Below are 23,074 nucleotides of genomic sequence, written 5' to 3'. Positions count from 1 at the left end.
GGCGATGCAGCTAGTTCCTTCGAGGTATCTCTTTACGGAATCCATTTCCGTGATCTCCTGCACCGCCTTGGTGCCCTGGGTGAGTTCAGTCAGCGTGTTCTGGTCAATAATGTCAGAGCTGAACAGCTCTGAGGCAGTCACCTGCCTCCTGAGGCCTGAGAACTTCACTTTGCTGCTTCTCTCTTCTGTCTCCTCAACGATGGTGGTGAGGGTTCTGACCAGCTCCTCCAGAGTCACCGTCCCTGCTCGGTACTGCTCCAGGAGCTCCTGCCTTTTCTCTTCCGAGAGGTATTTGGAGAAGAGAAGTTCCCACACGGAGACCTTTCGCCCTTGGAACTCGCCGACCGATACATCGACGGTCGCGAGCCGGAGAGTCTTTTCCGCTTGTTGGTCCTGTGGAGAAGGGGCGCTGGCAGCTCTCCCGGATGTTCTCTCCTCTCGGCAGGGGCCTTCCACGCCTCCGGGCTGTTGGCCGCTCTTTTTCTCTCTCTCGGTGATGAGGGTGGTGACGACGGTGATCATTTCTTGAATGGTTAGCGTCCCTGCTTTGTACTTCTTTAGAAGCTCTTGTCTTTTCTCTTCAAGGATGTATTTGGAGAAGAGCAGATCCCACACAGAGACCTTTCGCCCTTGGAACTCGCCCCCCGGCCCGTCGACTGTCGTAGTCTTCAAGGCCTTCTCCCGTTTTTCATCTCTCTGCGAACGGGCAGCCTCGGCGTTATGTGACGTTGCCCGTTGCGTGCTCGGACTTTTCACGTGCCTGGGCTCTCTGCTGCTCTTTTGCTCTGCCTCGGTGATGAGGGCGGTGATGATGGTTGTCATTTCCTGAATGGTTAGCGTCCCCGCTTTGTACTTCCTCAGAAGCTCCTGCCTTTTTTGGTCAGGGACGTATCTGGAGAAGAGAAGCTCCCACACGGTCACGTTCTGCCCCTGGAAGAGTCCCACGCTGACGCTGGCAGGGGCAGACTGTAAGGAGATTCGTGTTTTTTCATCTAGCTGGAAGAGCACGGAGCCTTTGTGCATCAGCTGAAGCATCAGGAGCCCCGTGTCTGGGTCTGGGACACATCTGCTGAGGAGCTGCATGTAGGTGAGGTTCTCGTGCGTGTTGGGGTCGAAGAAGCCCTTGGTGTCGTCGCTGGGGTCAGAGAGGATCTGGTTCATCTCTTCGTCAGTAGCCCGCTTGTAAGCCACCTCCACGGGGAGGCGGTGACTGTGCACGGGGTCGATGATGCCGCCGGTGGCGATCTGGGCCTCCAGCAGGCGGATGCCGTGGTCCTTGACTATCAGGTCTCTCTTCATGGCCTGGAAGAGGGAGATCTTGTTGCCTGTGTAGGGTCAGTGTATCCGGTCACTGCTCTCTGCAGAGAGCAGCTTCGTGAATCTCACGGCCCACCAGGCCGGGCGGAGACGGCTTCATCGACGGACAGCTTCTCGTTCTTCAGCGGTCAGTGATAAAGCCGCTGGCAGCCTGCGCTCCAGCAGCACCAGCGGTGCCCGGCCTCAGAATCCCTTCCCATGGCCTGGTAGATGCTCATCTTCTCTGTCTTGACGGGTCCATGTTGGACGGCACAAGGACTCCGGCGATGCAGCTAGTTCCTTCGAGGTATCTCTTTACGGAATCCATTTCCGTGATCTCCTGCACCGTCTTGGTGCCCTGGGTAAGTTCAGTCAGCGTGTTCTGGTCAATAATGTCAGAGCTGAACAGCTCTGAGGCAGTCACCTGCCTCCTGAGGCCTGAGAACTTCACTTTGCTGCTTCTCTCTTCTGTCTCCTCAACGATGGTGGTGAGGGTTCTGACCAGCTCCTCCAGAGTCACCGTCCCTGCTCGGTACTGCTCCAGGAGCTCCTGCCTTTTCTCTTCCGAGAGGTATTTGGAGAAGAGAAGTTCCCACACGGAGACCTTTCGCCCTTGGAACTCGCCGACCGATACATCGACGGTCGCGAGCCGAGAGTCTTTTCCGCTTGTTGGTCCTGTGGAGAAGGGGCGCTGGCAGCTCTCCCGGATGTTCTCTCCTCTCGGCAGGGGCCTTCCACGCCTCGGGCTGTTGGCCGCTCTTTTCTCTCTCGGTGATGAGGGTGGTGACGACGGTGATCATTTCTTGAATGGTTAGCGTCCCTGCTTTGTACTTCTTTAGAAGCTCTTGTCTTTTCTCTTCAAGGACGTATTTGGAGAAGAGCAGATCCCACACAGAGACCTTTCGCCCTTGGAACTCGCCCCCCGGCCCGTCGACTGTCGTAGTCTTCAAGGCCTTCTCCCGTTTTTCATCTCTCTGCGAACGGGCAGCCTCGGCGTTCTGTGACGTTGCCCGTTGCGTGCTCGGACTTTTCACGTGCCTGGGCTCTCTGCTGCTCTTTTGCTCTGCCTCGGTGATGAGGGCGGTGATGATGGTTGTCATTTCCTGAATGGTTAGCGTCCCCGCTTTGTTATTCATCAGTAGCTCCTGCCTTTTTTGGTCAGGGACGTTTCTGGAGAAGAGAAGCTCCCACACGGTCACGTTCTGCCCTGGAAGAGTCCCACGCTGACGCTGGCAGGGGCAGACTGTAAGGAGATTCGTGTTTTTTCATCTAGCTGGAAGAGCACGGAGCCTTTGTGCATCAGCTGAAGCATCAGGAGCCCCGTGTCTGGGTCTGGGACGCATCTGCTGAGGAGCTGCATGTAGGTGAGGTTCTCGTGCGTGTTGGGGTCGAAGAAGCCCTTGGTGTCGTCGCTGGGGTCAGAGAGGATCTGGTTCATCTCTTCGTCGAAGTAGCCCCGCTTGTAAGCCACCTCCACGGGGAGGCGGTGACTGTGCACGGGGTCGATGATGCCGCCGGTGGCGATCTGGGCCTCCAGCAGGCGGATGCCGTGGTCCTTGACTATCAGGTCTCTCTTCATGGCCTGGAAGAGGGAGATCTTGTTGCCTGTGTAGGGGTCAGTGTATCCGGTCACTGCTCTCTGCAGAGAGCAGCTTCTCGTGAATCTCACGGCCCACCAGGCCGGGCGGAGACGGCTTCATCGACGGACAGCTTCTCGTTCTTCAGCGGGTCAGTGATAAAGCCGCTGGCAGCCTGCGCCTCCAGCAGCACCAGCGCGGTGCCCGGCCTCAGAATCCCCTTCCCCATGGCCTGGTAGATGCTCATCTTCTCTGTCTTGGACGGGTCCGTGTTGGACGGCACAAGGACTCCGGCGATGCAGCTAGTTCCTTCGAGGTATCTCTTTACGGAATCCATTTCCGTGATCTCCTGCACCGTCTTGGTGCCCTGGGTGAGTTCAGTCAGCGTGTTCTGGTCAATAATGTCAGAGCTGAACAGCTCTGAGGCAGTCACCTGCCTCCTGAGGCCTGAGAACTTCACTTTGCTGCTTCTCTCTTCTGTCTCCTCAACGATGGTGGTGAGGGTTCTGACCAGCTCCTCCAGAGTCACCGTCCCTGCTCGGTACTGCTCCAGGAGCTCCTGCCTTTTCTCTTCCGAGAGGTATTTGGAGAAGAGAAGTTCCCACACGGAGACCTTTCGCCCTTGGAACTCGCCGACCGATACATCGACGGTCGCGAGCCGGAGAGTCTTTTCCGCTTGTTGGTCCTGTGGAGAAGGGGCGCTGGCAGCTCTCCCGGATGTTCTCTCCTCTCGGCAGGGGCCTTCCACGCCTCCGGGCTGTTGGCCGCTCTTTTTCTCTCTCTCGGTGATGAGGGTGGTGACGACGGTGATCATTTCTTGAATGGTTAGCGTCCCTGCTTTGTACTTCTTTAGAAGCTCTTGTCTTTTCTCTTCAAGGACGTATTTGGAGAAGAGCAGATCCCACACAGAGACCTTTCGCCCTTGGAACTCGCCCCCCGGCCCGTCGACTGTCGTAGTCTTCAAGGCCTTCTCCCGTTTTTCATCTCTCTGCGAACGGGCAGCCTCGGCGTTCTGTGACGTTGCCCGTTGCGTGCTCGGACTTTTCACGTGCCTGGGCTCTCTGCTGCTCTTTTGCTCTGCCTCGGTGATGAGGGCGGTGATGATGGTTGTCATTTCCTGAATGGTTAGCGTCCCCGCTTTGTACTTCCTCAGAAGCTCCTGCCTTTTTTGGTCAGGGACGTATCTGGAGAAGAGAAGCTCCCACACGGTCACGTTCTGCCCCTGGAAGAGTCCCACGCTGACGCTGGCAGGGGCAGACTGTAAGGAGATTCGTGTTTTTTCATCTAGCTGGAAGAGCACGGAGCCTTTGTGCATCAGCTGAAGCATCAGGAGCCCCGTGTCTGGGTCTGGGACACATCTGCTGAGGAGCTGCATGTAGGTGAGGTTCTCGTGCGTGTTGGGGTCGAAGAAGCCCTTGGTGTCGTCGCTGGGGTCAGAGAGGATCTGGTTCATCTCTTCGTCAAGTAGCCCGGTTGTAAGCCACCTCCACGGGGAGGCGGTGACTGTGCACGGGGTCGATGATGCCGCCGGTGGCGATCTGGGCCTCCAGCAGGCGGATGCCGTGGTCCTTGACTATCAGGTCTCTCTTCATGGCCTGGAAGAGGGAGATCTTGTTGCCTGTGTAGGGGTCAGTGTATCCGGTCACTGCTCTCTCTGCAGAGAGCAGCTTCTCGTGAATCTCACGGCCCACCAGGCCGGCGGAGACGGCTTCATCGACGGACAGCTTCTCGTTCTTCAGCGGGTCAGTGATAAAGCCGCTGGCAGCCTGCGCCTCCAGCAGCACCAGCGCGGTGCCCGGCCTCAGAATCCCCTTCCCCATGGCCTGGTAGATGCTCATCTTCTCTGTCTTGGACGGGTCCATGTTGGACGGCACAAGGACTCCGGCGATGCAGCTAGTTCCTTCGAGGTATCTCTTTACGGAATCCATTTCCGTGATCTCCTGCACCGTCTTGGTGCCCTGGGTAAGTTCAGTCAGCGTGTTCTGGTCAATAATGTCAGAGCTGAACAGCTCTGAGGCAGTCACCTGCCTCCTGAGGCCTGAGAACTTCACTTTGCTGCTTCTCTCTTCTGTCTCCTCAACGATGGTGGTGAGGGTTCTGACCAGCTCCTCCAGAGTCACCGTCCCTGCTCGGTACTGCTCCAGGAGCTCCTGCCTTTTCTCTTCCGAGAGGTATTTGGAGAAGAGAAGTTCCCACACGGAGACCTTTCGCCCTTGGAACTCGCCGACCGATACATCGACGGTCGCGAGCCGGAGAGTCTTTTCCGCTTGTTGGTCCTGTGGAGAAGGGGCGCTGGCAGCTCTCCGGATGTTCTCTCCTCTCGGCAGGGGCCTTCCACGCCTCCGGGCTGTTGGCCGCTCTTTTTCTCTCTCTCGGTGATGAGGGTGGTGACGACGGTGATCATTTCTTGAATGGTTAGCGTCCCTGCTTTGTACTTCTTTAGAAGCTCTTGTCTTTTCTCTTCAAGGACGTATTTGGAGAAGAGCAGATCCCACACAGAGACCTTTCGCCCTTGGAACTCGCCCCCCGGCCCGTCGACTGTCGTAGTCTTCAAGGCCTTCTCCCGTTTTTCATCTCTCTGCGAACGGGCAGCCTCGGCGTTCTGTGACGTTGCCCGTTGCGTGCTCGGACTTTTCACGTGCCTGGGCTCTCTGCTGCTCTTTTGCTCTGCCTCGGTGATGAGGGCGGTGATGATGGTTGTCATTTCCTGAATGGTTAGCGTCCCCGCTTTGTACTTCCTCAGAAGCTCCTGCCTTTTTTGGTCAGGGACGTATCTGGAGAAGAGAAGCTCCCACACGGTCACGTTCTGCCCTGGAAGAGTCCCACGCTGACGCTGGCAGGGGCAGACTGTAAGGAGATTCGTGTTTTTTCATCTAGCTGGAAGAGCACGGAGCCTTTGTGCATCAGCTGAAGCATCAGGAGCCCCGTGTCTGGGTCTGGGACGCATCTGCTGAGGAGCTGCATGTAGGTGAGGTTCTCGTGCGTGTTGGGGTCGAAGAAGCCCTTGGTGTCGTCGCTGGGGTCAGAGAGGATCTGGTTCATCTCTTCGTCAAGTAGCCCGCTTGTAAGCCACCTCCACGGGGAGGCGGTGACTGTGCACGGGGTCGATGATGCCGCCGGTGGCGATCTGGGCCTCCAGCAGGCGGATGCCGTGGTCCTTGACTATCAGGTCTCTCTTCATGGCCTGGAAGAGGGAGATCTTGTTGCCTGTGTAGGGGTCAGTGTATCCGGTCACTGCTCTCTGCAGAGAGCAGCTTCGTGAATCTCACGGCCCACCAGGCCGGGCGGAGACGGCTTCATCGACGGACAGCTTCTCGTTCTTCAGCGGGTCAGTGATAAAGCCGCTGGCAGCCTGCGCCCAGCAGCACCAGCGCGTGCCCGGCCTCAGAATCCCCTTCCCATGGCCTGGTAGATGCTCATCTTCTCTGTCTTGGACGGGTCCGTGTTGGACGGCACAAGGACTCCGGCGATGCAGCTAGTTCCTTCGAGGTATCTCTTTACGGAATCCATTTCCGTGATCTCCTGCACCGTCTTGGTGCCCTGGGTGAGTTCAGTCAGCGTGTTCTGGTCAATAATGTCAGAGCTGAACAGCTCTGAGGCAGTCACCTGCCTCCTGAGGCCTGAGAACTTCACTTTGCTGCTTCTCTCTTCTGTCTCCTCAACGATGGTGGTGAGGGTTCTGACCAGCTCCTCCAGAGTCACCGTCCCTGCTCGGTACTGCTCCAGGAGCTCCTGCCTTTTCTCTTCCGAGAGGTATTTGGAGAAGAGAAGTTCCCACACGGAGACCTTTCGCCCTTGGAACTCGCCGACCGATACATCGACGGTCGCGAGCCGGAGAGTCTTTTCCGCTTGTTGGTCCTGTGGAGAAGGGGCGCTGGCAGCTCTCCCGGATGTTCTCTCCTCTCGGCAGGGGCCTTCCACGCCTCCGGGCTGTTGGCCGCTCTTTTTCTCTCTCTCGGTGATGAGGGTGGTGACGACGGTGATCATTTCTTGAATGGTTAGCGTCCCTGCTTTGTACTTCTTTAGAAGCTCTTGTCTTTTCTCTTCAAGGACGTATTTGGAGAAGAGCAGATCCCACACAGAGACCTTTCGCCCTTGGAACTCGCCCCCCGGCCCGTCGACTGTCGTAGTCTTCAAGGCCTTCTCCCGTTTTTCATCTCTCTGCGAACGGGCAGCCTCGGCGTTCTGTGACGTTGCCCATTGCGTGCTCGGACTTTTCACGTGCCTGGGCTCTCTGCTGCTCTTTTGCTCTGCCTCGGTGATGAGGGCGGTGATGATGGTTGTCATTTCCTGAATGGTTAGCGTCCCCGCTTTGTACTTCCTCAGAAGCTCCTGCCTTTTTTGGTCAGGGACGTATCTGGAGAAGAGAAGCTCCCACACGGTCACGTTCTGCCCCTGGAAGAGTCCCACGCTGACGCTGGCAGGGGCAGACTGTAAGGAGATTCGTGTTTTTTCATCTAGCTGGAAGAGCACGGAGCCTTTGTGCATCAGCTGAAGCATCAGGAGCCCCGTGTCTGGGTCTGGGACGCATCTGCTGAGGAGCTGCATGTAGGTGAGGTTCTCGTGCGTGTTGGGGTCGAAGAAGCCCTTGGTGTCGTCGCTGGGGTCAGAGAGGATCTGGTTCATCTCTTCGTCGAAGTAGCCCCGCTTGTAAGCCACCTCCACGGGGAGGCGGTGACTGTGCACGGGGTCGATGATGCCGCCGGTGGCGATCTGGGCCTCCAGCAGGCGGATGCCGTGGTCCTTGACTATCAGGTCTCTCTTCATGGCCTGGAAGAGGAGATCTTGTTGCCTGTGTAGGGTCAGTGTATCCGGTCACTGCTCTCTGCAGAGAGCAGCTTCGTGAATCTCACGGCCCACCAGGCCGGGCGGAGACGGCTTCATCGACGGACAGCTTCGCTTCTTCAGCGGGTCAGTGATAAAGCCGCTGGCAGCCTGCGCTCCAGCAGCACCAGCGCGTGCCCGCCTCAGAATCCCCTTCCCCATGGCCTGGTAGATGCTCATCTTCTCTGTCTTGGACGGGTCCGTGTTGGACGGCACAAGGACTCGGCGATGCAGCTAGTTCCTTCGAGGTATCTCTTTACGGAATCCATTTCCGTGATCTCCTGCACCGTCTTGGTGCCCTGGGTGAGTTCAGTCAGCGTGTTCTGGTCAATAATGTCAGAGCTGAACAGCTCTGAGGCAGTCACCTGCCTCCTGAGGCCTGAGAACTTCACTTTGCTGCTTCTCTCTTCTGTCTCCTCAACGATGGTGGTGAGGGTTCTGACCAGCTCCTCCAGAGTCACCGTCCTGCTCGGTACTGCTCCAGGAGCTCCTGCCTTTTCTCTTCCGAGAGGTATTTGGAGAAGAGAAGTTCCCACACGGAGACCTTTCGCCCTTGGAACTCGCCGACCGATACATCGACGGTCGCGAGCCGGAGAGTCTTTTCCGCTTGTTGGTCCTGTGGAGAAGGGGCGCTGGCAGCTCTCCCGGATGTTCTCTCCTCTCGGCAGGGGCCTTCCACGCCTCCGGCTGTTGGCCGCTCTTTCTCTCTCTCGGTGATGAGGGTGGTGACGACGGTGATCATTTCTTGAATGGTTAGCGTCCTGCTTTGTACTTCTTTAGAAGCTCTTGTCTTTTCTCTTCAAGGACGTATTTGGAGAAGAGCAGATCCCACACAGAGACCTTTCGCCCTTGGAACTCGCCCCCCGGCCCGTCGACTGTCGTAGTCTTCAAGGCCTTCTCCCGTTTTTCATCTCTCTGCGAACGGGCAGCCTCGGCGTTCTGTGACGTTGCCCGTTGCGTGCTCAGACTTTTCACGTGCCTGGGCTCTCTGCTGCTCTTTGCTCTGCCTCGGTGATGAGGCGGTGATGATGGTTGTCATTTCCTGAATGGTTAGCGCCCCGCTTTGTACTTCCTCAGAAGCTCCTGCCTTTTTGGTCAGGGACGTATCTGGAGAAGAGAAGCTCCCACACGGTCACGTTCTGCCCTGGAAGAGTCCCACGCTGACGCTGGCAGGGGCAGACTGTAAGGAGATTCGTGTTTTTTCATCTAGCTGGAAGAGCACGGAGCCTTTGTGCATCAGCTGAAGCATCAGGAGCCCCGTGTCTGGGTCTGGGACGCATCTGCTGAGGAGCTGCATGTAGGTGAGGTTCTCGTGCGTGTTGGGGTCGAAGAAGCCCTTGGTGTCGTCGCTGGGGTCAGAGAGGATCTGGTTCATCTCTTCGTCAGTAGCCCGCTTGTAAGCCACCTCCACGGGAGGCGGTGACTGTGCACGGGTCGATGATGCGCCGGTGGCGATCTGGGCCTCCAGCAGGCGGATGCCGTGGTCCTTGACTATCAGGTCTCTCTTCATGGCCTGGAAGAGGAGATCTTGTTGCCTGTGTAGGGGTCAGTGTATCCGGTCACTGCTCTCTCTGCAGAGCAGCTTCTCGTGAATCTCACGGCCCACCAGGCCGGCGGAGACGGCTTCATCGACGGACAGCTTCTCGTTCTTCAGCGGGTCAGTGATAAAGCCGCTGGCAGCCTGCGCCTCCAGCAGCACCAGCGCGGTGCCCGGCCTCAGAATCCCCTTCCCCATGGCCTGGTAGATGCTCATCTTCTCTGTCTTGGACGGGTCCGTGTTGGGCGGCACAAGGACTCGGCGATGCAGCTAGTTCCTTCGAGGTATCTCTTTACGGAATCCATTTCCGTGATCTCCTGCACCGTCTTGGTGCCCTGGGTGAGTTCAGTCAGCGTGTTCTGGTCAATAATGTCAGAGCTGAACAGCTCTGAGGCAGTCACCTGCCTCCTGAGGCCTGAGAACTTCACTTTGCTGCTTCTCTCTTCTGTCTCCTCAACGATGGTGGTGAGGGTTCTGACCAGCTCCTCCAGAGTCACCGTCCCTGCTCGGTACTGCTCCAGGAGCTCCTGCCTTTTCTCTTCCGAGAGGTATTTGGAGAAGAGAAGTTCCCACACGGAGACCTTTCGCCCTTGGAACTCGCCGACCGATACATCGACGGTCGCGAGCCGGAGAGTCTTTTCCGCTTGTTGGTCCTGTGGAGAGGGGGCGCTGGCAGCTCTCCTGGATGTTCTCTCCTCTCGGCAGGGGCCTTCCACGCCTCCGGGCTGTTGGCCGCTCTTTTTCTCTCTCTCGGTGATGAGGGTGGTGACGACGGTGATCATTTCTTGAATGGTTAGCGTCCCTGGTTTGTACTGCTTTAGAAGCTCGTGTCTTTTCTCTTCATGGAGGGGTTTGGAGACGAGCAGATCACACACAGAGACCTTTCGCCCTTGGAACTCGCCCCGGCCCGTCGACTGTCGTAGTCTTCAAGGCCTTCTCCCGTTTTGCATCTCTCTGCGAACGGGCAGCCTCGGCGTTCTGTGACGTTGCCCGTTGCGTGCTCGGACTTTTCACGTGCCTGGGCTCTCTGCTGCTCTTTTGCTCTGCCTCGGTGATGAGGGCGGTGATGATGGTTGTCATTTCCTGAATGGTTAGCGTCCCCGCTTTGTACTTCCTCAGAAGCTCCTGCCTTTTTTGGTCAGGGACGTATCTGGAGAGAAGCTCCCACGGTCACGTTCTGCCCCTGGAAGAGTCCCACGCTGACGCTGGCAGGGGCAGACTGTAAGGAGATTCGTGTTTTTTCATCTAGCTGGAAGAGCACGGAGCCTTTGTGCATCAGCTGAAGCATCAGGAGCCCCGTGTCTGGGTCTGGGACGCATCTGCTGAGGAGCTGCATGTAGGTGAGGTTCTCGTGCGTGTTGGGGTCGAAGAAGCCCTTGGTGTCGTCGCTGGGGTCAGAGAGGATCTGGTTCATCTCTTCGTCGAAGTAGCCCCGCTTGTAAGCCACCTCCACGGGGAGGCGGTGACTGTGCACGGGGTCGATGATGCCGCCGGTGGCGATCTGGGCCTCCAGCAGGCGGATGCCGTGGTCCTTGACTATCAGGTCTCTCTTCATGGCCTGGAAGAGGGAGATCTTGTTGCCTGTGTAGGGGTCAGTGTATCCGGTCACTGCTCTCTCTGCAGAGAGCAGCTTCTCGTGAATCTCACGGCCCACCAGGCCGGCGGAGACGGCTTCATCGACGGACAGCTTCTCGTTCTTCAGCGGGTCAGTGATAAAGCCGCTGGCAGCCTGCGCCTCCAGCAGCACCAGCGCGGTGCCCGGCCTCAGAATCCCCTTCCCCATGGCCTGGTAGATGCTCATCTTCTCTGTCTTGGACGGGTCCGTGTTGGACGGCACAAGGACTCCGGCGATGCAGCTAGTTCCTTCGAGGTATCTCTTTACGGAATCCATTTCCGTGATCTCCTGCACCGTCTTGGTGCCCTGGGTGAGTTCAGTCAGCGTGTTCTGGTCAATAATGTCAGAGCTGAACAGCTCTGAGGCAGTCACCTGCCTCCTGAGGCCTGAGAACTTCACTTTGCTGCTTCTCTCTTCTGTCTCCTCAACGATGGTGGTGAGGGTTCTGACCAGCTCCTCCAGAGTCACCGTCCCTGCTCGGTACTGCTCCAGGAGCTCCTGCCTTTTCTCTTCCGAGAGGTATTTGGAGAAGAGAAGTTCCCACACGGAGACCTTTCGCCCTTGGAACTCGCCGACCGATACATCGACGGTCGCGAGCCGGAGAGTCTTTTCCGCTTGTTGGTCCTGTGGAGAAGGGGCGCTGGCAGCTCTCCCGGATGTTCTCTCCTCTCGGCAGGGGCCTTCCACGCCTCCGGGCTGTTGGCCGCTCTTTTTCTCTCTCTCGGTGATGAGGGTGGTGACGACGGTGATCATTTCTTGAATGGTTAGCGTCCTGCTTTGTACTTCTTTAGAAGCTCTTGTCTTTTCTCTTCAAGGACGTATTTGGAGAAGAGCAGATCCCACACAGAGACCTTTCGCCCTTGGAACTCGCCCCCCGGCCCGTCGACTGTCGTAGTCTTCAAGGCCTTCTCCCGTTTTTCATCTCTCTGCGAACGGGCAGCCTCGGCGTTCTGTGGCGTTGCCCATTGCGTGCTCGGACTTTTCACGTGCCTGGGCTCTCTGCTGCTCTTTTGCTCTGCCTCGGTGATGAGGCGGTGATGATGGTTGTCATTTCCTGAATGGTTAGCGTCCCGCTTTGTACTTCCTCAGAAGCTCCTGCCTTTTTGGTCAGGACGTATCTGGAGAAGAGAAGCTCCCACACGGTCACGTTCTGCCCCTGGAAGAGTCCCACGCTGACGCTGGCAGGGGCAGACTGTAAGGAGATTCGTGTTTTTTCATCTAGCTGGAAGAGCACGGAGCCTTTGTGCATCAGCTGAAGCATCAGGAGCCCGTGTCTGGGTCTGGGACGCATCTGCTGAGGAGCTGCATGTAGGTGAGGTTCTCGTGCGTGTTGGGGTCGAAGAAGCCCTTGGTGTCGTCGCTGGGGTCAGAGAGGATCTGGTTCATCTCTTCGTCGAAGTAGCCCCGCTTGTAAGCCACCTCCACGGGGAGGCGGTGACTGTGCACGGGGTCGATGATGCCGCCGGTGGCGATCTGGGCCTCCAGCAGGCGGATGCCGTGGTCCTTGACTATCAGGTCTCTCTTCATGGCCTGGAAGAGGGAGATCTTGTTGCCTGTGTAGGGGTCAGTGTATCCGGTCACTGCTCTCTCTGCAGAGAGCAGCTTCTCGTGAATCTCACGGCCCACCAGGCCGGCGGAGACGGCTTCATCGACGGACAGCTTCTCGTTCTTCAGCGGGTCAGTGATAAAGCCGCTGGCAGCCTGCCTCCAGCAGCACCAGCGCGGTGCCCGGCCTCAGAATCCCCTTCCCCATGGCCTGGTAGATGCTCATCTTCTCTGTCTTGGACGGGTCCGTGTTGGGCGGCACAAGGACTCCGGCGATGCAGCTAGTTCCTTCGAGGTATCTCTTTACGGAATCCATTTCCGTGATCTCCTGCACCGTCTTGGTGCCCTGGGTGAGTTCAGTCAGCGTGTTCTGGTCAATAATGTCAGAGCTGAACAGCTCTGAGGCAGTCACCTGCCTCCTGAGGCCTGAGAACTTCACTTTGCTGCTTCTCTCTTCTGTCTCCTCAACGATGGTGGTGAGGGTTCTGACCAGCTCCTCCAGAGTCACCGTCCCTGCTCGGTACTGCTCCAGGAGCTCCTGCCTTTTCTCTTCCGAGAGGTATTTGGAGAAGAGAAGTTCCCACACGGAGACCTTTCGCCCTTGGAACTCGCCGACCGATACATCGACGGTCGCGAGCCGGAGAGTCTTTTCCGCTTGTTGGTCCTGTGGAGAAGGGGCGCTGGCAGCTCTCCCGGATGTTCTCTCCTCTCGGCAGGGGCCTTCCACGCCTCCGGGCTGTTGGCCGCTCTTTTTCTCTCTCTCGGTGATGAGGGTGGTGACGACGGTGATCATTTCTTGAATGGTTAGCGTCCCTGCTTTGTACTTCTTTAGAAGCTCTTGTCTTTTCTCTTCAAGGACGTATTTGGAGAAGAGCAGATCCCACACAGAGACCTTTCGCCCTTGGAACTCGCCCCCCGGCCCGTCGACTGTCGTAGTCTTCAAGGCCTTCTCCCGTTTTTCATCTCTCTGCGAACGGGCAGCCTCGGCGTTCTGTGGCGTTGCCCGTTGCGTGCTCGGACTTTCACGTGCCTGGGCTCTCTGCTGCTCTTTGCTCTGCCTCGGTGATGAGGCGGTGATGATGGTTGTCATTTCCTGAATGGTTAGTGTCCCCGCTTTGTACTTCCTCAGAAGCTCCTGCCTTTTTTGGTCAGGGACGTATCTGGAGAAGAGAAGCTCCCACACGGTCACGTTCTGCCCCTGGAAGAGTCCCACGCTGATGCTGGCAGGGGCAGACTGTAAGGAGATTCGTGTTTTTTCATCTAGCTGGAAGAGCACGGAGCCTTTGTGCATCAGCTGAAGCATCAGGAGCCCCGTGTCTGGGTCTGGGACGCATCTGCTGAGGAGCTGCATGTAGGTGAGGTTCTCGTGCGTGTTGGGGTCGAAGAAGCCCTTGGTGTCGTCGCTGGGGTCAGAGAGGATCTGGTTCATCTCTTCGTCGAAGTAGCCCCGCTTGTAAGCCACCTCCACGGGGAGGCGGTGACTGTGCACGGGGTCGATGATGCCGCCGGTGGCGATCTGGGCCTCCAGCAGGCGGATGCCGTGGTCCTTGACTATCAGGTCTCTCTTCATGGCCTGGAAGAGGGAGATCTTGTTGCCTGTGTAGGGGTCAGTGTATCCGGTCACTGCTCTCTCTGCAGAGAGCAGCTTCTCGTGAATCTCACGGCCCACCAGGCCGGCGGAGACGGCTTCATCGACGGACAGCTTCTCGTTCTTCAGCGGGTCAGTGATAAAGCCGCTGGCAGCCTGCGCCTCCAGCAGCACCAGCGCGGTGCCCGGCCTCAGAATCCCCTTCCCCATGGCCTGGTAGATGCTCATCTTCTCTGTCTTGGACGGGTCCGTGTTGGGCGGCACAAGGACTCGGCGATACAGCTAGTTCCTTCGAGGTATCTCTTTACGGAATCCATTTCCGTGATCTCCTGCACCGTCTTGGTGCCCTGGGTGAGTTCAGTCAGCGTGTTCTGGTCAATAATGTCAGAGCTGAACAGCTCTGAGGCAGTCACCTGCCTCCTGAGGCCTGAGAACTTCATTTTGCTTCTCTCTTCTGTCTCCTCAACGATGGTGGTGAGGGTTCTGACCAGCTCCTCCAGAGTCACCGTCCCTGCTCGGTACTGCTCCAGGAGCTCCTGCCTTTTCTCTTCCGAGAGGTATTTGGAGAAGAAGTTCCCACACGGAGACCTTTCGCCCTTGGAACTCGCCGACCGATACATCGACGGTCGCGAGCCGGAGAGTCTTTTCCGCTTGTTGGTCCTGTGGAGAAGGGGCGCTGGCAGCTCTCCCGGATGTTCTCTCCTCTCGGCAGGGGCCTTCCACGCCTCCGGGCTGTTGGCGCTCTTTTTCTCTCTCGGTGATGAGGGTGGTGACGACGGTGATCATTTCTTGAATGGTTAGCGTCCCTGCTTTGTACTTCTTTAGAAGCTCTTGTCTTTTCTCTTCAAGGACGTATTTGGAGAAGAGCAGATCCCACACAGAGACCTTTCGCCCTTGGAACTCGCCCCCCGGCCCGTTGACTGTCGTAGTCTTCAAGGCCTTCTCCGTTTTCATCTCTCTGCGAACGGGCAGCCTCGGCGTTCTGTGGCGTTGCCCGTTGCGTGCTCGGACTTTTCACGTGCCTGGGCTCTCTGCTGCTCTTTTGCTCTGCCTCGGTGATGAGGGCGGTGATGATGGTTGTCATTTCCTGAATGGTTAGCGTCCCCGCTTTGTACTTCCTCAGAAGCTCCTGCCTTTTTTGGTCAGGGACGTATCTGGAGAAGAGAAGCTCCCACACGGTCACGTTCTGCCCCTGGAAGAGTCCCACGCTGACGCTGGCAGGGGCAGACTGTAAGGAGATTCGTGTTTTTTCATCTAGCTGGAAGAGCACGGAGCCTTTGTGCATCAGCTGAAGCATCAGGAGCCCCGTGTCTGGGTCTGGGACGCATCTGCTGAGGAGCTGCATGTAGGTGAGGTTCTCGTGCGTGTTGGGGTCGAAGAAGCCCTTGGTGTCGTCGCTGGGGTCAGAGAGGATCTGGTTCATCTCTTTCGAAGTAGCCCCGCTTGTAAGCCACCTCCACGGGGAGGCGGTGACTGTGCACGGGGTCGATGATGCCGCCGGTGGCGATCTGGGCCTCCAGCAGGCGGATGCCGTGGTCCTTGACTATCAGGTCTCTCTTCATGGCCTGGAAGAGGGAGATCTTGTTGCCTGTGTAGGGGTCAGTGTATCCGGTCACTGCTCTCTCTGCAGAGAGCAGCTTCTCGTGAATCTCACGGCCCACCAGGCCGGCGGAGACGGCTTCATCGACGGACAGCTTCTCGTTCTTCAGCGGGTCAGTGATAAAGCCGCTGGCAGCCTGCGCCTCCAGCAGCACCAGCGCGGTGCCCGGCCTCAGAATCCCCTTCCCCATGGCCTGGTAGATGCTCATCTTCTCTGTCTTGGACGGGTCCGTGTTGGACGGCACAAGGACTCCGGCGATGCAGCTAGTTCCTTCGAGGTATCTCTTTACAGAATCCATCTTTGCTATATCTTTTGCAGTCTGTTTTCCTTCGTCTAGATTTACCATTGTGTCTTTTGTAATTATCTGTGCATTGAATAGTTCTGATGCAGTGACTTGTTGTCTTATTCCCTGGAACCATATATCTTTTCTGCTCCTCTCTTTTTCATGTATAATGGTAAAGATTGTATCAGTGATCTTTTGTAGGATAGCTGTGCATTCTTTTTTGTATTGTTTTACCAATTCCTTCCTCTGTTCCTCACTTATATAGTCAGAACACAGGAGTTCCCATAGAGATGGAGTATGTCCTTCGTATTTCCGTACTGGTACTTGAACCATGGTTAATAACATTGTATTTTTTGTTTGCTCATCAATGTAGAAATAGTCTTCCTTCTTTTCTGTTATCTGGAGCAGGCACAGTCCTGTGTCTGGGTCTTTGCTACATCTCTGCAGGAGCTGGGCATAACTGAGTTTTTCATGGGTGTTAGGATCCATAAATCTTTTGTTGCCATGTTCTGGATCAGAAAGAAGAAGAAATGTGTCATCGTCCAAATATCCCCGCTTGTAAGCCACCTCCACAGGGAGGCGGTGACTGTGCACGGGGTCAATGATGCCGCCGGTGGCGATCTGGGCCTCCAGTAGGGGGATGCCGTGGTCCTTGACTATCAGGTCTCTCTTCATGGCCTGGAAGAGGGAGATCTTGTTGCCTGTGTAGGGGTCAGTGTATCCGGTCACTGCTCTCTCTGCAGAGAGCAGCTTCTCGTGAATCTCACGGCCCACCAGGCCGGCGGAGACGGCTTCATCGACGGACAGCTTCTCATTCTTCAGCGGGTCAGTGATAAAGCCGCTGGCAGCCTGCGCCTCCAGCAGTACCAGCGCTGATTCTGGTGTTAGGAAACCCCTCTCTAGGGCATGGTAGATGCTCATCTTCTCTTTCTTGGCTGGCAGCAGAACTCCAGCAATGCCGCCAGTTCCTTCCAGATACCTCTTGACAGAGTCCATTTGTGTCAGTTTATGGACTGTGAGAGTTCCTTTTTGCAGATTGTCCAGTGTTGTCTTGTCAATGATCTCAGCGTTGAATAACTCTGACACAGATACATGTCCTCTGAGTCCTTTAACCTGAAGGTCTTGGGTTCTGAGTTCCATTTCCTCAATGATGGTGGTGATAACTGTGATGAGCTGTTCTATTGTCAGAGTTTCACATTTATATTGCTTCACTAGTTCTTTTCTTTTCTGTTCTGAGATGTACTGAGAGCAGAGCAGGTCCCAGAGGGACACAGTTTGGCCTTTGAACTTCCCAACTTGCATTTTAATGGGTTTTGAGTGTAAAAATTGTTTCATTGACTCATCGATATAGAAGTATGTCCCCCCATGCTTTACTATTTGGAGCATGTACAGCCCAGTCTCTGGGTCTTGCACGCATCTCTCCAGGAGCTGCATGTAGGTGAGGTTCTCCTGCGTGTTGGGGTCGAAGAAGCCCTTGGTGTCGTCGCTGGGGTCAGAGAGGATCCGGTTCATCTCTTCGTCGAAGTAGCCCCGCTTGTAAGCCACCTCCACGGGGAGGCGGTGACTGTGCACGGGGTCGATGATGCCGCCGGTGGCGATCTGGGCCTCCAGCAGGCGGATGCCGTGGCTCTTGAGGATCAGCCCCTGGTTCATGGCTTCGAAGAGAGAGATTTGGCCTTTTGTGCAGGGGTCAGTGTATCCAGTCACTGCTCTCTCTGCTGACAGCAGCTTCTCATAGACCTGTTGTCCAATGAGCCCAGCAGCGAGTGCCTCCTCCACTGACAGCCTCTTGTTCTTCACTGGGTCAATAACAAACCCGGTGGCAGCCTGTGCCTCCAGCAACACCAGCGCGGTGCCCGGCCTCAGCATTCCTCTCGTCATAGCCTGGTAGATGCTCATCTTCTCATTGGCTGGCTGTACTAGGACTCCAGCTATGAAGTTACCCCCCTCCAGGTATCTCCGGACGGAGTCCATCTCCGTGACTTCTTTGACAGTTTTCTGTCCCTGCTTGAGTTCATCCAGGGTTTTCTTGTCTATCAGCTGAGACTGGAAGAGGTCGCTGGCAGACACCTGCTTCCGCAGGCCCTTGAACGTGAACCTCTTGCCTTGCTTCTCAGTTTCTTCAATGATTGTGGTAACGGTGGTGATGATTTCTTGCAGGGCCACAGCATTCTCCTGTTTGTATAGTTCCACCAGCTCTCTCTGCTTGCAGTCTGTGATGTACTCGGAGTTGAGAAGGTCCCAGACGGAAACTGTCTGCCCTTTGAACCGTCCTACTGCAACACAGACGGTCACAGATTTCAGCACCTCCATGGTGTGTTTGTCCACATAGAATGCTGCAGTTTCAGACAGAGGTAGCAGCCAGAGGTCTGTCCCAGCATCAGGGACACACCTGTCTTTCAGCTGCTGGTAGGTCAAGTTTTCCTTTGTGTTTGGATCAAAGAAGACTTTGGTGTTGTCAGTGGGCTGGGATAGGGCCTGGTTCATTTCTTCATCATAAAAGCCGTGCAGGTAGGCAGCAGGAAGAGGAAGATGATGATGGTGGATGGGATCGATGACCCCTCCTGTAGCCAGCTGGGCCTCTATGAAGCGAACACCATCGCTCGTGGGAATGAGGCCTTTCCTGATTGCCTGACAGACTGAGATTGAGTTCCCCGTGTATGGGTCTGTGTAACCGGTCACTGCTCTCTCTGCTAGAAGCAGCGTCTCCATGAGTTCCTCACCGACAATGGCTGCTCTCACCGCCTCCTCCACACCACGTTTCTGGTTTGTTACTGGGTCTATAACAGCTCCTGTAGCTGCTTGAGCCTCTAGCAACAACTCCCCTGTCCCTGGCAGGAGGAGATTGTTTTTCATTGCTTGGTAAATGCTCATCCTCTTCTTGGAGGCCTGTATGAAAATCCCAGCAATGCTCCCCGTGCCCTGTAAGTATCTCTTCACGCTCTCCATCTCGCCTACTTCTCTGGCTGTTCGTGTTCCCTGAGCCAGCTCCTCGAACGTCTTCTCGGTAATGATGCCAGCATCGAGCAGCCAGACGGCCGGCACGCTGCCCCTGAGGCCTTCGAAGGTGATGTGGGTGTGGGCTTTCAGCTCTATGTCCTCAACAAGCTTCAGGACAAGAGTGACCAGCTGCCAGACAGACACGGCCTCAGACCGGTACTTCTCCACAAAGTCATTTCTCTGCTCCTCAGTGAAGTAGCCAGAGTGGATCAGCTCCCAGAGGGAGACTCCTTTCTCCTTCACCATGGTCTCCTTGAATAGCTGCTGGATCTGCTCATCCGTGCGGCCAGGCATCGCTGTCTGTGGCAAAGGCAGCAAGTGGAGGCCAGAGTTTTTGTCCTTCTGGCAGCGTGCGATGAGCTGAGCGTAGGTCACAGGCTCCTTGCTGTTGGGAACGCAGTAGACCCTGGTATTGTCAGAGGCACTAGAGAGGGTTTTGCTCATGTCCTCATCCAAGTAGCCTTGTTTCTGGGCAAATTCCACAGGGACATAGTGGCCGCGGTGGGGGTCAATGATGCCTCCTGTGGCAATCTGGGCTTCCATGAGCTGAACAGCCTGTTTGTTGGTGATGAGGCCCTTCTTCATGGCTTGGAAGATGGAGATCTTTTCCCCAGTGAAAGGGTCTTTATAGCCCATTACGGCTCCTTCCGCGTGCTGCAGTTTCTCATGGAGTTCTGGCCCAATAACCCCTTCCCTTACAGCTTCATCAACGCACAGCTTCTGGTTGTTCACTGGGTCAATGACGAAACCGGTAGCGGCCTGGGCCTCAAGCAGTGGGAGAGCCACCCCTGGCATCACAATCTTCTGCTTCATGGCTTCATAGATGCTCATTCTCTGGTTTGATGGCTGGAGCACAATCCCCCCGATGCTGCCAGAGCCATAGAGGTATTTATGGACAGAGTCCATGCGCAGGACATCCTCCGGGCTCACGGCTCCCTCCAGCACCCTCTCAAACAGGGCCTTGTCTATGATGCCAGTTTCTAGCAGGTGGTAGGCCGTGACGCTGCCTCTCATGGCTGGGAATTTGATGTGGGCCCATTTTTTCATCTCTTCCTCCAACATGAGTCGGATCTGCTCCAGAGTGAGCTTCCGCAGCTGGTAGTGATTCAATATCTCCCGCCGCTTTCCCTCGCTGAAATACTCAGAATTCAACAGGTCCCACACGGAGACCCTTTCTCCTCGGAATCTCCCGTACTTCACGAGGAGCCAGGTGCTCCTGAAGGCTTGTTTGGTGGTGTCATCGATGAACTGGCGCTTCTTGCTGTTCAGAGGCAGGAGGCAGAGTCCGGTGGAGGGCTCTGTGATGCACTTCTCCTTCAGCTGCAAGTACGTGAGGTTCTCGTGCGTGTTGGGGTCGAAGAAGCCCTTGGTGTCATCGCTGGGGTCAGAGAGGATCAGGTTCATCTTCTTGTCGAAGTAGCCCCGCTTGTAAGCCACCTCCACAGGGATTCGGTGACTGTGCACGGGATCGATGATGCCGCCGGTGGCGATCTGGGCCTCCAGCAGGCGGATGCCATGGTCTTTGACAATGTGGCCTTTGCTCATGGCCTGGAAGAGGGAGATCTTGTTGCCAGTGTAGGGGTCTTTGTAGCCAGTGACTGCTCTCTCTGCTGCCAGCAGCTTGTTGTAAATATCTGGGCCGATGATGTTGGCTCGCAGAGCCTCCTCCACAGAATATTTCTTGTTAGCAGCTGGGTCGATGATGAATCCAGTGGCAGCCTGTGCCTCGAGGAGGATGAGGGACGTCCCTGGCATTAGAAGGCCTTTCCTCTTTGCCTGGTAGATACTGATTTTCTCCTGGGAATCGGGCAGCAGCAGCCCACTGATACTGCCTGTCCCTTCCAGGTACTTCCTGACTGTGTCCATGCTGACAACTTCTCTGGCTGATGTCTCCCCTTGGCTCAGCTTCTCAAACAAATCCCTGTTGATGATTTCAGCACTCAAGAGCTGGCTAGGGGTCACCTTGTGCCTCAGGCCTTCAAAGGTGATATTGGCAGTGGAAGCCATTTGCTGAACGGCGGTGCTGATGGTCTTAGCCAGTTCCTGCATGGAGAGAGTCGCGGTGAGGCACTGCTGGGTAAGTGTGGCCCTTTGCACACTTGTGAAGTAGTCTGAGAAGAGGAGTTTCCAGAGCGACACCGACTTCCCCTTGAATTTGCCACAGGCCACAGGTACTGTTGTGTTTTCCAAAGCCATTCGGGTCCTGTGGTCAATGAAGGACTGCACGCCCCGAGACCCTTCCCCATCATCTCCGAAGAGTGGCAGCAGGCGGAGACCGGTGTCTGGGTCAGTGACGCACCTCTCCAATAACTCTGCATACATCAGGGTCTCCTTCGTGTTGGGGTCGAAGAACCCTTTGATGTCATGGGTGGGATGGAAGAGGAGCCGCTTCATGTCTTCATCGAGGTAGCCCCGTTGGCAGGCCATCTCCACTGGGACACGGTGATTGTGGACTGGATCGATGAGGCCACCAGTGGCCAGCTGGGCCTCTAGTAGGTAAGTCCCCTGGTCCCTGGCAACGAGCCCCTTACTCATGGCTTGAAACAGAGAGAGCAGCTCCCCAGTGCAGGGGTCTCGGTACCCAGTGGCGGCTCTCTCAGCGGACGACAGCTTCTCATAGAGCTCCGGCCCAACCACACCAGCCTTGACAGCATCATCAGCTGAGAGTCTCTGGGTCTTGGTGGGCTCTGTCAGGCAGGCGGTGGCAGCCTGGGCCTGCAGGAGGGCCAGTGCTGTGCCTGGCATGAGGAGATGCTCTGTCAGCGCCTGGTACAGACTCTTCCTTTCTCCGGTAGGCAGTACGGCAACACCTGCAATGCTTCCCGTGCCCTCCAGGTACTGCTGAACATGGTCCATCTCTGCTACCTCCTGGACGGAGACCCGGCCTTCCTGGAGGGCCCTGAACGTTTCCATGTCGATGATGCTGGAGCTGAGCAGCTCACTGCTGCTCACTCTCCCTCTCAGCCCCGGGAAGGTGATTTTCAGAGGCAAGAGGAGGAGCCCTGTGGTCGGATCGATGATGCACCGTTTCTTAAGCTCCCGATAGGTGACCCTCTCGCTGGTGTTTGGGTCAAGAAACCCTCTGGCAGCAGCAGAGCTGGGGTCAGAGAGGAGCTGGCTCATCTCGTCACCAAAGTGTCCCTGCTCGTAGGTAACCTCCATGGGGACGCGGTGGCTGGTGGCTGGATCCACAAGGCCCCCTGTGGCGATCTGGACCTCCAGCAAACGGGCACCCTGCTCCCGCCCGAGCAGCTCTTTTTGGATGGCTTGATAGAGCGAGATCTTCTCATCCGTGTAGGGGTCCATGAAGCCAGTTGCTGCTCTCTCTGCAGACAGCAGCTTTTCTTTCAGCTCCAGGCCTACCAGCCCCAATCTCACAGCCTCTGCCACGGAGAGCTGCTTGTTCCCCACCGGGTCAATGAGGAAGCCTGTGGCTGCCTGAGCCTCCAGAAGAGCAAGTGCTGGCTCAGACATCAGGAAATGCTCTCTGGTGGCATCATAAAAACTCATTGTCTTTTTGGAAGCCTCCACATACACCCCAGCAATGGTCCCAGTCCCCGGCTGGGCCTCTCTGACACTGTGTGGCTCCACACCCGTCTGTCCCTGCTTGCCAGGCTGCATGACCTGATGGAAGTGACTTCCTCCTGGGATGTCTTCTGGGTGAGCTGTGGGGGTGGCATGTCCATTCACTGCCTGCTTGTGCGCCATGCCGGCTGCCCTACTGCGCCGCGCCGCGCTCCGCTCCGGTGGGGCCTCGTTCAGCTCCTGGGGCAGCGCCCGCGTCTCTGTGGAGAGAAAAGAGGCTCCATGAGACATGGTACGTGTGGACAAGAGAAGCATCTCTGCAGACACAATGCCAGGAACTGGACTAGAGGCAGGGAGCGGAACCAGTGCAGCTCCCTGGGCTGGGGGCATCCAGGCAACAGTGAGAGTGAGATGAGAAATGCCAGAGGCAAGACTCCCCCCTGCAGGCTGGATTAGCAGCAGAAGGCCCCTAAATATGATGGGGCCACCCCTTCCCCCTGAAGCCCCACCCCTTCCCCTGAGGCCACACCCCTTTCCCTGAAGCCCTTCCCCCTGAGCCCCCACCCTCGCACGGCACATGCTGGCCCAGTGCACTGCCGTGCCTGCCATGCGAGGAGCCCGTTGGGAGTGTCCGTGCGACCGCAAGGCCATTGCCTGTGTGGAGGCACCCGTTCCCCACAAGCC

General features: G+C 56.6%; 1 protein-coding gene across 1 annotated transcript in view; it reads right to left on the bottom strand.

Annotated features, from left to right (window-relative positions):
- Positions 1-22,681, bottom strand: part of EPPK1 (epiplakin 1) — a 35,565-nt gene extending 12,884 nt beyond the window's left edge. The window contains 40 exon segments of the mRNA XM_039523044.1: positions 3-1,337; positions 1,340-1,447; positions 1,450-1,508; positions 1,510-1,543; positions 1,546-1,971; positions 2,051-2,500; positions 2,503-2,933; positions 2,935-2,978; positions 2,980-3,843; positions 3,922-4,345; positions 4,347-5,181; positions 5,184-5,430; positions 5,512-5,687; positions 5,690-5,934; positions 5,936-6,272; positions 6,275-7,013; positions 7,095-7,665; positions 7,667-7,769; positions 7,772-7,921; positions 7,924-8,157; positions 8,160-8,456; positions 8,459-8,612; positions 8,683-8,753; positions 8,756-8,788; positions 8,791-8,844; positions 8,847-9,221; positions 9,224-9,276; positions 9,278-9,494; positions 9,497-10,148; positions 10,249-10,402; positions 10,404-11,619; positions 11,622-11,754; positions 11,853-12,115; positions 12,118-12,554; positions 12,556-13,340; positions 13,383-14,254; positions 14,257-14,552; positions 14,554-14,921; positions 15,001-15,409; positions 15,411-22,681. Coding sequence (XP_039378978.1) covers positions 3-1,337; positions 1,340-1,447; positions 1,450-1,508; positions 1,510-1,543; positions 1,546-1,971; positions 2,051-2,500; positions 2,503-2,933; positions 2,935-2,978; positions 2,980-3,843; positions 3,922-4,345; positions 4,347-5,181; positions 5,184-5,430; positions 5,512-5,687; positions 5,690-5,934; positions 5,936-6,272; positions 6,275-7,013; positions 7,095-7,665; positions 7,667-7,769; positions 7,772-7,921; positions 7,924-8,157; positions 8,160-8,456; positions 8,459-8,612; positions 8,683-8,753; positions 8,756-8,788; positions 8,791-8,844; positions 8,847-9,221; positions 9,224-9,276; positions 9,278-9,494; positions 9,497-10,148; positions 10,249-10,402; positions 10,404-11,619; positions 11,622-11,754; positions 11,853-12,115; positions 12,118-12,554; positions 12,556-13,340; positions 13,383-14,254; positions 14,257-14,552; positions 14,554-14,921; positions 15,001-15,409; positions 15,411-22,681 — 21,922 coding nt within the window.
- Positions 22,682-23,074: the final 393 nt, after the last annotated feature.

This window comes from Mauremys reevesii, linkage group 2, assembly GCF_016161935.1.
Source record: "Mauremys reevesii isolate NIE-2019 linkage group 2, ASM1616193v1, whole genome shotgun sequence".
Classification (NCBI taxonomy): domain Eukaryota; kingdom Metazoa; phylum Chordata; order Testudines; family Geoemydidae; genus Mauremys; species Mauremys reevesii.
The sequence above is the reverse complement of the archived record's forward strand: the minus strand, read 5'-3'. Positions and strand labels throughout refer to the sequence as shown.